This window comes from Budorcas taxicolor, chromosome 1 (assembly GCF_023091745.1).
Source record: "Budorcas taxicolor isolate Tak-1 chromosome 1, Takin1.1, whole genome shotgun sequence".
Taxonomy (NCBI): domain Eukaryota; kingdom Metazoa; phylum Chordata; class Mammalia; order Artiodactyla; family Bovidae; genus Budorcas; species Budorcas taxicolor.
Genome location: NC_068910.1, coordinates 217,628,911 through 217,642,021, shown reverse-complemented (window position 1 = coordinate 217,642,021; position 13,111 = coordinate 217,628,911). Strand labels below are relative to the sequence as shown.

The 13,111-nt window shown below is 52.4% G+C and overlaps 1 protein-coding gene across 1 annotated transcript in view; it reads left to right on the top strand.

Annotated features, from left to right (window-relative positions):
- RFTN1 (raftlin, lipid raft linker 1) overlaps positions 1-13,111 on the top strand; it is a 233,974-nt gene that overhangs the window by 4,824 nt on the left and 216,039 nt on the right. Inside the window, exon 2 of the mRNA XM_052639301.1 lies at positions 11,047-11,199. Within this exon, the coding sequence (XP_052495261.1) occupies positions 11,055-11,199 (145 nt within the window). The 5' untranslated portion in view covers positions 11,047-11,054. The remainder of the gene's footprint in view (positions 1-11,046; positions 11,200-13,111) is intronic.

Here is a 13,111-nt window from a genome sequence, read left to right as displayed (position 1 = left end):
TGAATTCACGAAGAAAAAGCGTTCTCAGCAGGGCCAGGACCAAAGAGCTAGAAAATTAGGTCACATTCTACGTGTGATGGCTGCCTGCCAGGCCTGAGGTGGAGGAGACACCCTCTGGGGTACCTGAGGGCGCTGTGTGGGGGTTTTCCAGCGTTGAGCCTGCCCCCGTGGGGTAGGGGGTGCTGGAGGGCCCTCAGGTTGTAGCTGGTGGCGCAGGGTGATGGGGAGGGGGCCTGGCTGTCCCCCTTAGGGGCGTCCACTACTCAGGCTGGGTTCAGAGGAGTGGGCACCAGCCCACGGGTGTTAGTGGGAAAGCCAGACCTGCCAGAGCTGGGCAGTCAGCATCAGCTATGAGTGCGCATCTTGTCTGATGCTCACCAAGTCTCACGCCGCTTTATGAAGCTGCGTTGGTTGTTTCCACACCGTTCAGCCAGGAAGCCAGAGGCACTTTACTGACCGTGCTCCTTTGGCTTTTAAAACTAAACTGTCCCTAAACTGTGTTGTTCCCTAGGTGGACCCCGTGGATGGGCAGTGTTTATTCTTTGTAAAGGGTTATCAGCTTCCATTTGTGCATATGTGTGTGTTTGTGCAGATGTGTTTGTGTGCGTGTGTGTGTTGAAACTCCCTACTTCATATTTCACCCGCAAGGAAATTCTTCTAAGGAAGCCTTCAGGTTTTATGGAGTAACTCCCAAATTCCTCAGATTTGGAGAAATTTTTGTAATAGACCTTATCTGTAAAGGTGAATGAGAAGAAATTAGGTTAATCGCAGACTCTGGTTAAGAGAACGTGATCATATTGTGTCTTATAAAATTTTGAGAATGCAGAGTACAGTAATCAGACTATCTATTTAAACACTTCTTTAATTTGGAGAGGTCTTTGGGGGTCTTTTCCAGTTCTTCGGACACTTTATAAGCACCAAATTACGGCAGGTTAACAGGAATCTTTATCATGGATTACAAGTAATATCCATGATAACAACTAATAGCAACTAATTATTAGATAACAACTAATAAGGATTAACATTCAGACAGTTGTTTTTAGATGCCTGCTGTTGCTGCTGCTGCTAAGTCACGTCAGTTGTGTCTGACTCTGTGCGACCCCATAGACAGCAGCCCACCAGGTTCCCCTGTCCCTGGGGTTCTCCAGGCAAGAACACTGGAGTGGGTTGCCATTCCCTTCTCCAGGGGATCTTCCCGACCCAGGAATTGAACCGAGTCTCCTGCACTGTGCTACAGTGATATTACCTTGCGTGTATTACGCGCTCAGAGAAGAAGGGTTTGATGGTTATTTTATGTATCAAGGTGTCTACACAGTGGTCCCCAGTGTTTGGTCAAATAGCGGTCTAGGTGTTGCCCTGCAGTATTTTTTAAAGATGTGATTAACATTTGAATCGGTAAAAGCAGACCTGTCTCCATAGTATGAATATGTCACCGGGATCTCCGAGGGTGGGGCTTCAGCCTCGGGGGCTCAGTGCCGCTCCATCCCCTCTGTCTTTGGCTTCCTGGTCCGCTCTGTAGATTTCAGACTGCCAGCCTCCAAGTCCAAAGACAAGTCCATACAAGAAACCCAGGAGGAAGAGCTGGCTTTGGGGGCAGGACGTTGAGTTCTGTTTGGGGCGTATCCTTCTGGAAGTGCAGGGAAAGAAAGTTCTAGGGGGAGATGTTGGAATGAGTGGGTGAGACTATGAGCTGGAGTTGAAGAGTGGCCAGGTGGAGAGGGGCCTGACAGCTAAGGGGAGAGGAGGCGGTCAGGGAACTTTCTTGAGCGACACGTCCAGTCCTATGTTGGAGGGCCCCAGACTCTGTGCTGAGACCTTCCAAGGCATTGCAGCAAGCTTGTTGGATGTCTCTTTCATTGCCAGCCGGAGGTGGTTCACAGTACCAGCATCAAAGGGCCCCACTTCCTTTTGATGATGTCATATCTTTGAGAAGCTGGGTTTGGGGTGGTTGCTAAGGTCATTGTGGAACAGGAGATGGCGGGCGGCGGTGCTGTCTAGTGTGATTCTGAGGTCTGAGAAGTTGCCCAGTGCACACTTCCCAGTAGTACGTAATAATGGTACCTGAAAGATGCACAGAAAGATTTTTTTGTTTGGGTTTATGTATTCTGTTCTTTCCAAAGACTGCTAAGTTGTTTGGACATAATAATCAATTTGTTTGGACTTGACTACTTAATGAATCAAACCTCGCAGCCTGGGGGTACTGTGAAAAGACATACACAAACACTGGGGATCATACACGCCATGACCTGAAAGGCGTCAGAGCCTTTTCCCTGTATTGTTCTGGGTATTATATGTAGCGTGTTCAGGCGTGAGGAGCAGGGCAGAAGATAGGGGACAAAGGGGCCGGCATGAAGACTGCACCCCAAAAGTGTTTCTGCAAAAATAAAAGCTGAGAGCAAATAAAAGTAAGCATTTGTTAAATCGCGATGGTAGGTGCAGAGATGTCTCATTTTTTCATCCTTGTCCATGTATTTGCAGTGCTTAATAATGAAGGCAGTTTGAAGAGAGAAGAACGAAGGAGGTTCGGGTAGAAATTTGGGGTGCACTTGTGTGGGAGGAAAGCAGAGAGCCTGGAGAGGGATGACATGAGATCCTAAGAGGTTCAGGAGAAACGGGCTGAAACCAAGGAGGTCCACAAGATCACCCTCCTGTAGACTGCGGTTCCCAGCCCCTGGCTACGCACTTCAGACTCAGGGCCCCAGAGGCCTGGGTGTTGGGAGGTTGGAGAGGTCAGGAGCGGGAAGAGATGGGGTTTCCTCTGAGCCTGGTGCTTCTTAACCCTGGATGTCAGTTCCTGTCAGTTCGGGAGTCTTAAATAGGGATGGTTGGCGCATCCGAAAGGCCTGGATGTCTGGACATCCAAACAGCTGTCAGGGACCTGGCGGGCAGCCGGGACGGAGAGCCACCTCTGTGGTCCAGGCTCTCGGGAGCTTTCCTGTGGTTTAGACGTTGCTGAATCACGTGGAAGTGTGGACTCGGACAGGCAGGTCTGGGTGGGCCGTTCCCATGGGTGGCGGCACTGCTGGTCTGAGGACCCCACTTGGAGTGGCGGCCTCTTGGGAGGGGGCCGTTTTCAGCTAAGGGTGGTTGTGATGGGCGCTCGTTGGAGAGCAGAAAGGTAGTCTGGATCTGTCTCCGCCGGGCATTTTCTTTTGATAAATACCCCTCTTCTTTCTTTTTTTTAAAATCTTTTCCCCCCATATTTTTGCTGTGTAGCGTTTTACCCCCAAACTTGGGAACGGAACACAGTGAACGTTTATCGCCTCTCGGGGCTCCTGTGAGTCAGGAACCCAGAGGCAGCTGAGCTGGGTGGCTCTGCCTGGGCCCTCTCCTGAGGCTGTGGTCAGGATGCCGGCTGGCCCGAAGGCTGCTGAGCGATGCTCAGTGTGAGTTCGCCCGGGGGCTTCTCCGTGCGGTTAAGAGAGTGCCTTCCCAATACGGCGGGGCTTCCCAGGTGGCTCAGTGGTAAAAAACTCACCTGCCAATGCAGGAGACGTGGGTTCGATCCCTGGGTTGGGAAGATCCCCTGGAGGAGGAAATGGTACCCCACTCCAGGACTCTTGCCTGGGAAATCCCATGGACAGAGGAGCCTGGCGGGCCACAGTCCGTGGGGTCGCAGAGTCGGACGTGACTCAGTGGCTGAGCGCAAGCACACGGAATTGGCAGCGGGCTTCCCCCAGGCACACCCGCCCTTCTGCCGTATCCCGCTGGCTGGCCGCAGCGGCCAGCCCCAGCCCCATTGAGTGCAGGGGGTGCTCCCTGGTGAGCAGGAGGATTACTGAGGCCCATCTGGGAGGCTGGCTGTGATACACCTGGATGTCTCCAACTAGGAAAGGAATGCCCGTCCAACACGGAGAACTTGGAAACTATGAAAAGCTGTAAAGTGAATGTCTCCCATCACCTCGTGACCCAGAGGAACGTTCTGTGAGCGTTGTGGTCCCTGTCGTGTCAGTTAAGAAAAAGGAACGTGTGGACTTCATGTGCAGAGGCACACAGGCTCTTGGAAACACTGTGACCCAGTCTCTCTCATACAGATTGTTCTTTTCCTTGGCATCAAATCTGGCACACTGTCCGTGGGTCCCTTTCAGTTACGCTTGGGTTTCTCTCGTAGACTGTTTGTAGGATATCAAGATTTGACACCATCCAAATAGCTGGTTGGGTTTTCAAATTTTCATACATTTCTGAGTGAAGAGAAATGTTCTCATCATGTAAAAACTTCTTAATTTGGATCATCAGTTCTTGCTTTGGGTGCCTGAATGATGTAATAAACACGCTCGAGTCTTCAAATATAGGATTTGAGTGAAGAAATAAAGAATGAGTTTGCCAGCTGATCCGGCATCATTGCCTGTAATTGCACCATCTCTGGTTACTTGTCATGAGCTGTTGGCAGTTGTTAAAATTAGCTTTACAGTCTGCCTCAGATTAGCAGCAAATGTGGTAAATGAGAGCTCACTCTTAATGAAACTAATTTGTATTTGAAAATATAACTACATTTATTGCCCCCATTATTTAAATACATGCCTGCTAGTTGGTAGTAAAAATGAACTTTAAACTGAGTTGTTTTTTTTTTTTTCAAATCCCAGATGAAAAATAATCTTTTCAGAAGGTGATCCTTTTCAAAGTGGTTTTCCAGTGTTGTATGGGCATCTGGGCTTCCCTGATAGCTCAGTTGGTAAAGAATCCACCTGCAATGCAGGAGACCCCGGTTCACTTCCTGGGTTGGAAAGATCCCCTGGAGAAGGGAAAGGCTACCCACTCCAGTATTCGGGCCTGGAGAATTCCATGGACGGTATAGTCCTTGGGGTCTCCCAAGAGTCGGACACAACTGAGCGACTTTCATGGGCATCTGGGTAAATATTTAAAAAACAAATTAGAAATACTTTAAAAATAAACACTTCAAACATTTGAAACGACACGGTGGAACTTCTGTGGCGGTCCAGTGGTTGAGACTCCGCCTGCCAGTGAGGGCGGTGCTGGAAGGCAAGTTCAGTCCCTCGTTGGGAAGCTGGGATCCTACACGCCTTGTGACCAGGAAGCCAGGGCATAAAAATGGAATCAGTGTTGTAGCAAATTCGATGAGGGCTTTGGAAATGGTTCACATAAAAAATCTTAACAAATGAGTAAAATGATACAGGATATCGTGTGCTGTTGCTGATCTGGTTTTTCTGGAACCAGGTCTCTGGGGATGTGCCCTCAGTTTGATTTCACAGTGGATTTCCTCTGAATGCCCTGCACCCCACCCAGACATCTAGAACCACCAGCCTCCCTGTAGCACGTGTATCCCTTTTCTGTCTCCTCCTTTACCTGTGGTCTCCTCGAGGGTATGACCTGATCTTTCCGTTTTTATGTTTCCTAATTCAGGGCAGGACTCAAAGCAGCTTATAATAAGTTTGCATTGAGTGAAAGAATGGGTGAACTTGGAACATAAATTCTCTCCCTCATGGAGCTGATAATTCCTGCATGAAGCTGGTCCCCATATACACCAAAGACACACTTCCTTCTGGGCTTGATTCAGAGGAACTTGCTTTTCCAGAATGTCACCAGTTGGAGGGTCTTTGCTTCTGGGTCATTTGCAGTGTCTAACGTCCTGTCCTTGCAGTTGGGCCTCAGAACCCCCGGTGGTTATCTGAGTCTCCTCCCCAGTCAGCATCCAGTTCCTAATGACATTTAGCCCGTTTCTAGTAGAGAACTGGAAGGATATTTTGTCTCTTTCCTCGCTGTCTCACCATAGGAGTGGGGAAAGGCTTGCTTTCTTCTGCCTTTGAAGACCTCTTGGATGGGTTTTCTTCATGCCATTAGAATGGTATCGTGTGCATATCTGAGGTTCTTGATATTTCTCCTGGCAATCTTGATTCCAGCTTGTGATTCATCCAGCCTGGCATTTCACATGATGTACTCTCCACAGAAGTTAAATAAGCAGGGTGACAATATATAGCTTTGAGATACTCCTTTCCCAGTTGTGAACCAGTCCACTGTTCCATGTCTAGTTCTAACTTTTGCTTCTTGACCCACATACAGGTAAGGTGGTCTGGTGTTCCCACCTCTTTAGTAATTTTCCATAGTTGATTGTGATCCACATAGTCAAAGGCCTTAGTGTGGTCAGTGAAGCAGAAGTAGACGCTTTTCTGGAACTCTCTTGCATTTTCTATGAGCCAGGGAGTATTGTCAGTTTGATCTCTGGCTCCTGTGTCTCTTCGAAGCCCAGCTTGCACATCTGCAGATTCTCGCTCCGTGTGCTGCTGAAGCCTCTCTTGAAGGATTCTGAGTATTGCCTTTCTAGAGTGCCAGGGCTTCCCCTGTGGCTCAGACGGTAAAGAATCCACCTACAATGCGAGAGACCTGGGTTTGATCCCTGGGTTGGGAGGATTCCTTGGAGGAGGGCATGACAACCCACACCAGTAGTCTTGCCTGGAGAATCCCCATGGACCGAGGAGCCTGGCGGTTTACAGCCCATGGGGTCTCACAGAGTCGGACACGACTGAAGTGACCAAGCAACAGTACGGCATGTGAGATGAGCGCAGTTTCTACAGTAGGTGGAACGTTCTTTGGCATTGCCCTTCTTTGGGATTGGAATGAAAACTGACCTTTTATGGTGCTCTGGCCACTGCTGAGTTTTCTAAATTTGCTGGCATATTTACAGCATCATCTTTCAGGATTTGAAATAGCTCAGCAGGAATTCCATCACCTACATTAGCTTTGTTCATAGTGATGCTTCCTAAGGCCTGCTTTGCTTCACATTCCAGGGTGTCTGGCTCTAGGTGAGTGACCACACCATCACACAAGAAGGCAAAGTGGTTGTCTGAGGAGGCTTTACAAATAGTTGGGGAAAGAAGAGAAAGGAAAGGCAAAGGAGAGAGGGAAAGGTTCACCCAACTGAACGCAGAGTTTCAGAGAATAGCAAGGAGTGATGAGAAGGCCTTTTTCAATGAAAAAGAAATAGAGGAAAACAATAGGATGGGAAAGACTAGAGATCTCTTCAAGAAAAGTGGAGGCATCAAGGGAACATCTCATTCAAGGAAGGGCGTGATAAAGGACAGAAATAGTATGGACCTAACAGAAGCAGAAGAGATTAAGAAGAGGTGGCAAGAATACCCAGAAGGACTATACAAAACAGGTCTTGATGACCTGGATAACCACGACGGTGTGGCCACTCACCTAGAGAAATGAAAGCTGCTGTCCACGTAAGAACGTCTCCACGGGTGTCTGCAGCCCCTTTTTTAGCATTGACCCAGACTGGAGAGACTCCAGGTGTCCTCCCGGCATGAGTGACTAAAGCAGGCTCGTGACAGCAGGCCAGCGCTCAGCCCTGGAGGCGGCTGGCCGGGATCGTTTGGCCCAGACTCATGTATAGGTTACCTCTGGCCTGACGCATCATGCCCAAACTGGGAGGCCTGAGACAGCCACAGTGGCATATCTTGCTCAGGAATCTGCTGATCGACAGGTCTTGGGGAAACAGCGCATTTCTGCTCTGCGTGGTTTCAGCAGCTTGACTGAGGCAGAGGCTTGCCTTCCAGGGTGGCTCCCTGGGACGCAAGTCGGTGCTGCTGGCTGTCGGTTCCTCCCAACGTGGGCCTCTCTTCGGGGCTGCTTGAGCTTCCTCCTGGCATGGTGACCGGGTTCCAAGAGCAAGTTTCCCAAGAGTCGGGCAGTGGATGCTCCCAGTTTCTTACGGTTCAGGTCCAGAAGCTGGTACTGCATCATCTGACACTTTCTCTGGCAAGCAGACTGCAAGGAGATCCAACCAGTCCACCCTAAAGGAAATCAGCTCTGATTGTCCATTGGAAGGACTGAAGCTGAAGCTCCAGTACTTTGGCCACCTGATGTGAAGACAGCTCTCACTGGAAAAGACTCTGATGCTGGGAAAGATTGAGGGCAGGAGGAGAAGGGGATGACAGAGGATGAGATGGTTGGATGGCATCACAGACTGAATGGACGTGAATCTGAGCAGGCTCCGGGAGGTAGTGAAGGACAGGGAAGCCTGGCGTGCTGCAGTCCGTGGGATCACAAAGAGTCGGACCCGACTGAGCACCTGAATGACGGCAGCAGTGGCCAGCAGTTGCGAGCCCAGATTCAGGGGAGGTGACGGAAGCCCCATCTCTCGATGCAGGAATGTCGGAAGGGCCAGACGTGAAAACAGTCACCCCGTTTACTTTCTGTCCTGCTGGAGACCTTGAGCCCCGAGGGAGACACGCTCAGGCTGAGACCCTCACATGCAGCCCTGCGGACCCCATCTGCCTGAATCCGGCCGGGGTCTGTCCTTCTCCTCCCTCCCCCTCCAGCCTCACTGCCCTGCGAGGCCCAGAGCCAGCCTTGGCCCAGCTCCCTGTGGGGTTCCAGCGCGAGGGAACCACGCATGGGAAATAGTGAAATCTGCCAAACGTGGGTGATGACGGGAGGCACTGCCACGCCTTCATTCTCCGCCTTTCCATAAGCCAGGTTTCATGACTTGCTGGAGCACAGTAGGGGCTGTAATAGCCATTTGTGGGGTGCTGTCCAAGCCTTTCCTATTTTGACAGGGGTTGGGTGAGTGGGAGGACACGGGAAGGAGCTGGGAGGAAAGCAGCAATGCCGGGAACCGGCCAGGGAGGGCCTTAGCCCGACCGCGAGAGAGGAGCGATTCACAGGGCACACTTTTGATGGCGGTGGCTTGGCAGGGTCTCCCTTCCCAGGGAGAACAGTGCTTTAGAAGCGGTTGCTTAACCGGCGCTGCCAGTACCCCCAGAGAAGTGAATGCCTAGAATTGCAGACCTCGAGGATTCACTGAATACAGTGCTGCTCCTGGCTGGTCCAGTGTCTCATCACATGGACGATGCGTTTGCCCAGAGCCTCATCGCGTCCTGTGAGTCAAGCACAGTCCCTTTGGGGTGGACTTGGGGGCTCAAGTTTGGATGGTGTGATTAAAGCCGAAAATTCACAGCTTGTGAAATGGGACTTTTTCTAATAGTTTCTGGCACCCCTTCCCTCCAGTATCAGATTTGTCTATCTTGACTCATCCCAGTAACCCCCTCCTCCTTTTTTCCCTGCTGTCAGGAACCTGTCCTGGAGAAAAGAAATTAAATCATACTGAAGTGTTAGGGTCTACCAGGAGCTTGGTGTGGTGTCCTTCCCAGGGAGAAGGCGATGGTGGTTTCAGAGGCTGCTGAGGCAGAGTGTTCTCAAAGGAAGGAGTTTCCAGCGCTAGAATTTACCTAGTAGGATGGCAAGAGTGGGAAGACTTTTGAGGAAAGGTTTCTTTGCCTCTTGCCCGCGTGTTAAGTCCCTCCAGTCATGTTTGACTCTTGGCAACGCTGTGGACCTTCGCTCACCAGACTCCTCCGTCCATGGGATCCTCCAGGCAAGAAAACTGGCGTGGGCTGCTGCGTCCTCCTCCATGGATTCTTCCCGACCCAGGGATCGAACCCACGTCTCTTACGTCTTTTCCACTGGCAGCAGGTTATTACCACTAGCACCACTTGGGAAGCCCCCCCTTTTTTTCTTACTTTCTTGGAGGCCCCCAAACATTCAGGCCTTTGTAGGGAGGAAGGTTGAGTGAGTGACTGGTAAGCCTTCGGGTATTTCCAGTTCTGTTCTGGTGGTGATAGCGCTTATCTCCCCAGCTTACCTGTTCCCCAGCACTTAGGGGCCTCCCTGTCCACTTCTGCGTTGGCCCAGCAGATGCCCGTCAGCTTGCTTTCCAGCAGTTAAATATGCAGCCTCAGTGCATATCAGCTATTATATCAGCAGAACTGCAGAGTATTTTACAAGTAATCAGTTCATGCAGATGGCACATAAATCATGTCTGCTCTGGCCCTTTGGACACTAATGTTCCCTTATTAAGGCATAAGTAAGCCTTCCTGTTCTCATCCATCCTCCCAGACTTTTTTAAATTACTGACAAGTAGCGCCTGGTGGTTGCTCCGTCAGCCCCATCGTCCCTCCCCAGCCAAGTTGCTTTTGTGAGGTTCGTCTTGTTTCTCCGGAGCTGGCCAAGTTGCTGTAGGAAGCGGGGTACCTCCGAATGGCCTGAGCCCGAGGAGACTCTTATCTCTGAGAGGAAGTGGCCGCCGCATTTCTGTTTGTCAGAGTCTTGACCAGCTCATGTTTATGTGAAACGTGCCCTGAGGACAGCCGTGGTGCTCCAGGGAGGAGGGATGGATTAGCCAGGCTTGGTCACGAGGGGTAACTGAAGTCCCCGCTGGCGTCTGTGGAGTGGACGCGGAGCCGTTTCGCGAACAGCATTTTGCCTAAAGCAACAGAGACCGGGCCCTGTTTCTCAGCCCCTGGAAGACCGGATGCCCGGGCCACCCTCGAGTGCGCTCTGTTTCAACACTTCTTCCTTTTCCTTCCAAACCGTGGCCGCAGCTCTTCGCTCCAACACACGTGGATTTCTGCTTCCAGTTTCTGCTGCCCCGCTGCTCGTGTTCGCCCAGTCTTCACTTTGGTCTGAAATGACTCTCAGAGTCTGGAAGAACCCCTGGGTTCTTGTGGTTTGGTCTCAGAGAGAATAAACGACTTTTAAACAAGGCCTGTAGAAACACCGCCGTCTACTTTGAGAGACGTTTTCTGAATGTGAAATATGTCTAAATAGTTTCTGCTGAGGGTGGAAAGGACTTTGGAAACTGCAACAACAACTTAGGATCCTCTTTTAGAGACTGCTGCGGAGAGACAGGCTGCCTTGTCTTTTTCCTCGGATGGGCTGACACCGTCGTGCAGGACGTTGCTTTTTAGACCTCCTTTTCTAAGATCATGTGTGCAGAGTACAGTGGGGCTCAGGCATTCTGAGGTGGTGTTTTCCTCAGGTAGGGGAGAGAAATGATATAAAACAGGCATGTTTGGGGCGTCAGTTCAGAACCCCAGGCTGGCTGGCAAGGGTGTCTTAGCAGTGAGAGAAGCCAGCCTGAGCAGGGAGCCTCCGGGGTGCAGGTCCTAGATTAGATCCTGCTCTGGATTTCAGCCAGCCTGGGGTCCTTTATGTCTGCTTCCGGGACGTGATGGTCTTGCATACAACGGTGTAGAAGGACAGCATCTCAGAACAGAGACCATTCTCTTTCTCCCTTTCTGCCGGCAGCTGCTGAGATGGGGTGCAGGTTGAACAAGTTGGAGAAACGTGACGACCGACGGCCTGGAAATATCTACTCGACGTTGAAGAGGCCCCAGGTGGAGACCAAGATAGATGTGTCCTATGAGTACCGCTTCCTGGAGTTCACCACGCTGAGTGCCGGTGAGCCCGGGCGCTCTGCCCAGTGTGGGCTGGGGGGTCTGGGGGGCCTGGGAACAGGCTGGGGAGCCTGGGGGATGGGCGGGAGGGCAGGCTGGAGGGCTGGGGGCTGGGGACAGGCTGGGGGGGCCAGGGGGCCTGGGGGACAGGCTGCGGGTGGGGGGCTGGGGGCCAGGGCGGGGGGCGACTGACGGGTTTGTCAAAAAAGGACTGCTCTCAGGGAGCCAGGTGTCTAGGTGAGAGCTCTCACTTTCTGCAAACTAGCAACTGGTTTAAATGGTAGCGAATTAAAACCAGGTGTGGGCCAACTGGCACCCGTGGCAGGGTTGAACGCGGCCCATGGGCCTGCCCGCTGGCAGAGCGTTTCACGGCAGGCCAGGTGAAGGAGGCCGCGGCCGTGTCTCCTTGTGACCATCTGTCTGTCCTCCCACCTCCCCCCGACCTTGTCCATCGTGCTTGGCCCTGCCTCACCCCCGCATCCCAGAGGCTCTGTGTCCCAGAGGCCCTGGGGCGGCTGATGAGTGAGGCTCAGCGTTTTCATCCGGAGCATTTGCCAAGCACTGGCTGGCTGCGGAGACACGGGCGGTGCTGCGGGGAAGTCACGTGGCCCGTCCTGGTGTCTCTCGTCCCCACGGAGGAACTCGACAAGCTGTGCCTGCAAGGTGGAAGCACGTAAACCAGGCTTTTGGAAGAGGGACTAGGGCGTTCTTCCTTGTGTGGGGGGGTCCCTTGAAGTGGGGAACCCAAACCGGGCACTTGCTGACATGGACTTCTGAAGACTGACTTTCTCCTCCCTGTGAACGTGTTAAGCTTCTGATAAGAGAGGGGAATTCGTGGCTAGAGCCCTCCGAGGGGTGGGTTCAAGTCCTGGCTCTGCTGTGGACCGGCATCTGTGCAGCGGGTGCTGGCACAGCAGCCGTGGGGGACAGCAGGGGGCACGCGTGCGGCTCCAGGTGGGCAGCTGGCCTCCCTGCCCACTCCCCTCCTCCCCGCCGCTGCCTGACCACCTCCACGCGGGGCTGACGCCGCTCCCTGAGCCCTGGGCAGGGTGGGCGGCTGGGCGTCTCTGCGGGGGCAGCCTGGGCACCCCTCACAGCCCCCCAAAGCCGACCCCTGGCTGTTCCCCTGATGAACAACCCCCTTTGTCCTCAGCGGCCAGACCCGACACCCCACTCATTGAGAACCGTGCCTTCCCCTCCTCACCCACAGTTTCCAAGCCTCTTAAAGCATCTTCCGAAAATGCTTGTGATGTCGCTGACGCAGTGTGAACAAAGCTGAACCCAAAAGCATTCGGAGCATTGCATCAGCCAGTATTTGCTCAGTGAGGACTTGAGTGCTTTCGACGTGCTGAGCCTGGTAGAGGGGTTAGGGGAAAGCCAGAGTGTGTACAGGAGAAAAGACCAAAAGGGAACATAGCAAGATGGTAAACACGGATTGTTAGGTGCTGAGATGAGGGGGTTCTTTCTCTCTCTTTTGTGGTGCTGTGCATCGCGGTTCTGTTCCTTTCATCACCAAGAGGAGTGGCGTTTTGCTTTCCTTGGTGATCACCTCCCCACCCCCGGCCCCTGCAGCCACTCATTCGTGGCTCATCGCCAGAACTACCTTCCTGACCTCCTGGCCTGTTTCTAGGCCGCCCTGTGCTCCAGGCACAGCACCTACACGGCTCTCTGCGGTTGGATCACGTTTTGTTGTCTGATTATAAGGTGGACATATGTCCATTGAAAAAGTTAGGAAAACCCTGGAACGACCCTCGCTGGTCTCCCTGCTTCTCCCCTCTACCGCCGCCCTCGGATCTCGCCCCTGCCCTGACTCCCGACCCTGGGGCACCAGCTTCCCTCCGCCTCACCCTCCTGCTGTCTGTCCTGCGTGTTCTGCCGCTTGGGCCTCGATGTTTCTCAGCAAGCCCCCAGGTCTC